Source organism: Oncorhynchus keta, chromosome 7 (genome assembly GCF_023373465.1).
Source record: "Oncorhynchus keta strain PuntledgeMale-10-30-2019 chromosome 7, Oket_V2, whole genome shotgun sequence".
NCBI classification, from domain to species: Eukaryota; Metazoa; Chordata; class Actinopteri; order Salmoniformes; family Salmonidae; genus Oncorhynchus; species Oncorhynchus keta.
This window is the reverse complement of record NC_068427.1, coordinates 32,296,686-32,303,280: the sequence shown is the minus strand read 5'-3', so window position 1 is coordinate 32,303,280 and position 6,595 is coordinate 32,296,686. Positions and strand designations below refer to the sequence as shown.

Below are 6,595 nucleotides of genomic sequence, written 5' to 3'. Positions count from 1 at the left end.
GTGTCATCAGCAAACTTGATGATGGTATTCGAGTCATGTGTAGCCACGCAGTCATAGGTGTACAGAAGGGGACTATGCATGCACACACACCTGTGGTGCCCCCGTGTTGAGGGTCAGTGTGGGTCACCCTCACCACCTGGGTTCAGCCCGTCACGAAGTCCAGGATCCAATTGCAAAGGGAGGTGTTCAGTCCCAGGGTCCTGAACTTGGTGACAAGTTTGGAGGGGACAATGGTGTTGAACACTGAGCTGTAGTCAATGATCATCATTCTCACATACAGTAACTTGGGAAAGTATTCAGACCTCTTGACTTTTTTCACATTTTGTTACATTACAGCCTTATTATTATTATTATTAAATAAAAACAATTTCCTCAGCAACCTACACACAATACCCCATAATGACAAAGCAAAAACTGTTTTTTAGACATTTTAGCAAATTAATTAAAAACAAAAAACTGAAATACCTTATTTACATAAGTATTCACACCCTTTGCTATGAGACATGAAATTGATATCAGGTGCATCCTGTATGCATTGGTCATCCTTAAAATATTTCTACAACTTGATTGGAGTCCATCTGTGGTAAATTCAATTGAGTGGACATGATATGGAAAGGCACACGCCTGTCTATATAAGGTCCCAAAGTTGACAGTGCTTGTCAGAGCAAAAACCAAGCCATGAAGTCGAAGGAAATCATTTCTGCAGGGATCCTGTAGGGATCCTGGCACGATCCCTACGGTGAAGCATGGTGGTGGCAGCAACATGCGTGGGGATGTTTTCAGGGCTCAGGAGCTCAGACTGGGGTGAAGGTTCACCTTCCAACAGGACAATGAAAATAGCTGTGCAGCAACGCTCCCCATCCAACCTGACAGAGCTTGAGAGGATACGCAGCGAAGAATGGAAGAAACTCCCCAAATACAGGTGTGCCAAGCTTGTAGCGTCATACCCAAGAAGACTCGTGGCTGTAATTGCTGTCAAGGGTCTGAATACTTACGTAAATGTAATATTTCAGTTTTTTATTTTACATAAATTATATATTTTTTTCTAAAAGCCTGTTTTTGATTTGTCATTATGGGGTATTATGTGTAGATTGATGAGGGAAAAAAATAAATTAATACATTTTAGAATAAGGCTCTAACGTAACAAAATGTGGAAAAAGTCGAGGGGTCTGAATACCTTCTGAAGGCACTGTATTGATCTGTTGGGACGGTATGGAAATTGGAGTGGGTCCAGGGTGTCTGGGATGATGGAGATGATGTGTGCCATAACAAGCCTTTCATAACACTTCATGATTACACATATGAGTGCTACAGGGTGGTAGTCATTTCGGCATAAAGCCTAAGAGTTCTTGGGAACACGTGATGGTGGTCAGCTTAAGACATGTGGGGATTACAGACTGGGATAAGGAGAGGTTGGAAATGACTGTTAATATGCCTGCCAGCTGTTTTGCGCATGCTCTGAGAATACCGTCCAGCCTGCGGCCTTAAGATCACTCAGTTCTCTGGGTCAGTGGTGGCCCTCACGCATGGCCCTGTATTTTATTGTAGACGCGTGCATAAAATGCACTGAATTTGTCTGGTAGAGAGGCATCATTGGGCCGATCATGTCTGGGTCTTCCTTTGTTATCCGTAACTGACTGAAGCCCTTGCCACATGTGACGTGCATCGGAGCCTGTGTAATATTATTCCTCTTTATTCCTGTATTGTTCTTTTGCTTGTTTGATGACTCTGTGAAGGTCATAGTGGAACTTCTTGTACTTGTTCCTGTCCTCGGCCATAGCCTCAGAGTGGGGACAACGTCACCAGTGCATGTCCCAATGAAGCCGGTGACGGAGGTGGTTAGCTCGTTGATGTTATTGTCTGAGTCTCGGAACATATTCCAATCAGAGCAAGCAAAGCAGTCCTTTAGCATAATCTCTGATTCTGATTACCATTTCTCAATGGAGCAAGTCCCGGGTACTTCCTGCTTCTGCTTGTAAACAGGAGTTTGGAGTCATGATCTGATTTGCCGAATGGGGGACAAGGGAGGGCCTTGTATGCTTGCTTGTGGGTGGAGTAACAGTAGTCTTGGACTTTATCGCCCCTAGTGGCGAAGGAGACGTGTTGATGGAAGTTGCTTATGTATAGCCTCTTGCAGTTTGTTAAGTGTCAGCTTGTTATTTTTCTTTTCCTGAGGTGGTATGCATACAACCGTTACGAAAAGCTGAAAAATCTGAGCTGAGAACTCACTCGCGAGGTAGAAGTGTCGGCTTTTTACCATCAGGTATTCCAAGATGGGTGAACAATGGGTCAAGACTTCCACTGCGCTCAAGTCGGCACACCATTTGTTGTTGTTGAAGAGGCAAACCCCTTCCCCTCTCGATTTCCCTGACTCCACTGTCCTGTCCGCTTGGTGAATGGAGAATCCGTAGAGTTGGATAGCCATGGGGGATATCTTGTCCGAAAGCCATGTTTCAGAAAAGCAGAGAATATTGCAGTCCCGTTGGTTGCAAATCCGCGATCGGAGGTCATCCTTCTTATTATCAAGTGACTGGCCAGTAGAATGGAGGGAAGAGGTGGCAGGTTTTCCCTTCGCCTTAACCCCGGCAGGACTCCTGCCGTTTCCACTTGGAAACCCCCAAAATTGGGTCAAAATGACAGAAAGAATACAGGGCAGATGATTCAAATTCAAAGTTGAAACCAGAATTGAGGTAAGTAACTGCCGAGTTATTGTTAAAGTTATTGTTGGTTATAAGAAATAGCGGATACAGTTTGTGAAAATAAAATAAAAAATAAACGGCAAAAGAATCACAAAATAGCAAAGTTGGGTCGGAGCTAACAAAGTCGCAGCCGTACAGTACAGTGCCATCTCAGAATATTAACTGAGCTACAGAGGACCATGATCTACTCCTAATGTAACCGTTTGTTCATTCTATTCTATGCTCTAGATTTCTCTCCATACTGTACATCTGATTCATATCATGGGTAAGTTGAGCCTTGTATTTCACTTTTATGACATCAATAGGAAAGCAGGAATCCATGCAGCTCTGTTTCCCGTTTCTTTCCCTGTTGTCAGTGCGCTGTAACAGACGATAAGGCCCAGACGTCAGACACTTGCTCTCTCCTCTCCTCTCCTCTCTCAGGGGAGAGAGACATGGGGAGTGCTAGCCAGCTCTAGCCACACAGCCAAACCAAACAATCTTTCCATTCTCATTTCCCCTCCAGATTCTGAGAAGGAGCCATCAAAGATTCTGAGAAGGAGACATCAAAGATTCTGAGAAGGAGACATCAAAGTGTGTTGCAGCTGATACTGAAGCCTACACTGAGCAATTGTATCATTTTTGTCTACTATCTTGTAATTACAATGGCATGACATGTACTTAGCAAATCATTCACTGATAATGTGTTTTCCCCCTCTAGCAATCAACTATCTGTTTATCTGCCACGTGTCAAGAGTTGCAGCTCTTCCTCCTGTTTGCACATGCATCCTATGGGAGCTGCGGAAGTCGCAACATTTTCTGATTTCACCTCTCTTCCCTGTGAGTGAGAGGCTGACAACTGCACATTCCAGCCTGCCATGACAGTGTGTGACTTATTTCTGACTCCTGCGTTCTTCATGTTGACACCTGACACCCTGGAGACCCCTTTTATTTGTTTAGTTTAACCAAGCTGTCATCATGGCATTCATTTGAATGTGTGTATGTGTGTAGTGCAGAGAGGTATTCACAAATCAATTCCAATGTTTGAGGTTGTTGGCTATTCTTTCATGCTTCTGCCCTCAACCTTGACATAACTCAACCTACAACTGTGTGACCTGGCCTTGGAGACAGAGCCTGTTCAAGACCCAGCAACAGTTTACTATATCACACAGATAACCATAGGTGCTTCCTTTGTCTCTGAATGAATGGGTCAATGATAAAGTGCTGTAAACAGTCAATAGAACTGTACCTACAGTAGCCTATTCAAATGCCACTTGAAATAAAATCAGTTCTCCAATTATGATGAACATTTTAAATGAATTCTATGATGATACTATATTCTATTAATTATTAACGTTTAATGTAAAATAGATGCATGTTCCATGATAGAACACAATTACATTAGGTTTTTGGCCTATATATGTAATAAATTGACAAGTATTTGGCAACTTTCAATTTTTTCCAAAGATATACTATTACAGCCTTGTTTATTTACAATGTATCCCTTCTCCCGTCTCATGAATAGCTGCAGTCAAGGCAATAATCACAGCAAACTTTCACAAGGCAATTATTCAACTGTAGTAAATAATAACATACCAAGCATTGTTCCAACCTGTGTTATGTAATTCCCCTCTGCTGTTTAGAATCTCCAAAACAACAATAGTCCTACATGTGCTCCCTTACTCAAACGAATATCAGAGGACTGCAAGAAGTGACAGCCAGTTGATTTCGTGCCGTTTGCTCCATGACCATCATTTGGAAGAGAGAGTGAAAACGAACCCCTTGACTCAATGGACCCAAAGCAACGATTGACTCACTCGCTATCCAGCGCCACCTGGATTCCAGGCCAGTACTGCAGCATCTCCTTTCCTTCCGATTCTCCAATGTCCACAGCTTGGCCGGAGCTTGTCGTCTTCCCGGCTCCATTTCCACCGGATTTTTAACGCTCCTACCCGTCTCAGATTAAGACGAGACCACGCCAAAGGTAAAGAAGAAGCTCCAATGATCCGGGAGAGTCTAGGTTAGGCGGAGAAAGATCGTCCTTATTTGGTGTTTTCAGCGCTGTCGTGTTAGAGGGAGCTTGCTCGGAACTGACTTCATGCATCAGTTGGTACACCATGCTGATACTGGAGTGTCTCCTACCATAACAAACCTCTCCGTTCTACAAAGGATTCTAAGGTCGGATTCGAACCATTTATCGTTCCTTAGGATGCGTCAAATGACTTATAATCAATATGCTCATATTCGTCGGGTATATACGATTAATGCTCTCCTAAAGTGGGAGAAACATGCTGTGTTTTATTTAGCTCGCCTGCATGCCTTGCGAGCCCCCCTTACTGCAAATAGGTGCAATTATGTTTTCCCTGCAGCTCTTCATTCGCATTCTCCCAACCTATATTCGTGCGCTGGTGACTGTATGCTGTTTGAGTGTTCTGTGTTGTTTTCACCTATTGCTTGGCTTTTGACAGATAAAGCTCCCGGGATCTCACCACAAAACGAAGGTAGCCTAGTAACGTTAGTCAGTAGTCACAATGACTGAATCCGAGCCTGCTTTTATTAACGACAAGGCTACAAATGAGCTGCGATAATGTAGCCTAACAATATTTGCACTCGTGTTACGGTTCTGTGGGGGGGGATTATTCAAAGCCAATTGGACCGAGCTAATGGAATGATTTGGTGCTCCTTATCTAACCATCTAGCTTGCTATAGGCGTGTGGTGTGACCATTATGGAAACATCGTGAACATCGTTTGTCCTTCAAAATGACAGGAATTTGAATTAAGTACTCTAATGGATTTTATTTATAAATAGTCTATAGCTATTGTTTCTAAACAACTTTTGATGAATAGACGGTAATGTTCAACATCCAACCATGTAAGTCGACAGCAGGACACAGACTCTGAGAAATGAATACTAATGTAGGCTACGAACCAAAGACCAACCCACAAAGGGGTCTACCAGTCCAGAGAATTATGTAAAGTTGAGGTATGATAACCTACCTGTCTGATGAGCAGCATCTCTCTCTCTCTGTATGTATGTATCCCATTGATAGATCCAATTAAAAAGTGTCTATCTTTTCTTCTTTATGGGGGGAAATATATGTCCAGTGAAAGGCTATATGTTTATAGATGTCTATATGTCTAGCCTATATTGCATTGATCAGTTTGATAACTTTTCTGTCGTTCGTTTTCAGGGGGAATCAAAATGTCCAGTGAAAGACAGGGGCGGTCAGATGACGAGAGTCCAAGCACCAGCAGTGGTAGTTCTGATGCGGACCAGAGAGACCCGGCGGTACCGGAGCCAGAGGAGGCGGAGGAGAGAAAACAGCAGCCCCCCACACCTCCTCAGCAACAGAAGAAACCCACCAAATTATCCAGCAAGACTACCGCCAAGTTGTCCACTAGTGCTAAAAGGTAATGTCTTCATTATCATAATCACTGTATTCTTACAATCAGGGATACTGTAGTCTACATGATCCTTCTGTTAAACTGAGTAGCCTAATGAATGATTTATGGTTAATTTATAATGCTTTAATCCTTTGAGACACAAAGGAGAGATATTTATTTTTGAATTATTATTGTTCCTGTGCCAAATAAGATTGTTAAAAACTAAAGCCATGCAAGTACATTATCATAGTAATGCCTTTATTTGGTTAATTGGTCTATTGTCGCTGGATATGCATCGTTTGTCAAGTTAGGCTACAAGAGCAGAGCAGGACTTAATATTACTTGTTCACATCTAACTTAGCGTATCTGAGGATAAATTGTTTTTGAGTTCACATACTTGTGATGGTTGAGTATTGTAAAATAGGTGTTTTCACGCTCACAGTTGATGTCTTTCCTGTGTTGCAACCTGTGTTTGTTTGGTTGTAGAAAACTGTTTCTAAGTTTGGGGAGAAAATGGTCAAAAATATTTTTA

General features: G+C 42.5%; 1 protein-coding gene across 2 annotated transcripts in view; it reads left to right on the top strand.

Annotated features, from left to right (window-relative positions):
• The first annotated feature begins 4,501 nt into the window (after positions 1-4,501).
• ube2e3 (ubiquitin-conjugating enzyme E2E 3 (UBC4/5 homolog, yeast)) overlaps positions 4,502-6,595 on the top strand; it is a 62,109-nt gene continuing 60,015 nt past the window's right edge. Inside the window, exons 1-2 of one of the 2 annotated variants that reach the window (XM_035773967.2) lie at positions 4,502-4,662; positions 5,871-6,090. In XM_035773967.2, the coding sequence (XP_035629860.1) occupies positions 5,882-6,090 (209 nt within the window). In that variant the 5' untranslated portion in view covers positions 4,502-4,662; positions 5,871-5,881. Of the gene's footprint in view, positions 4,663-4,703; positions 4,857-5,870; positions 6,091-6,595 lie in introns of those variants that run through there. The other variant, XM_035773968.2, reaches the window with a different exon arrangement.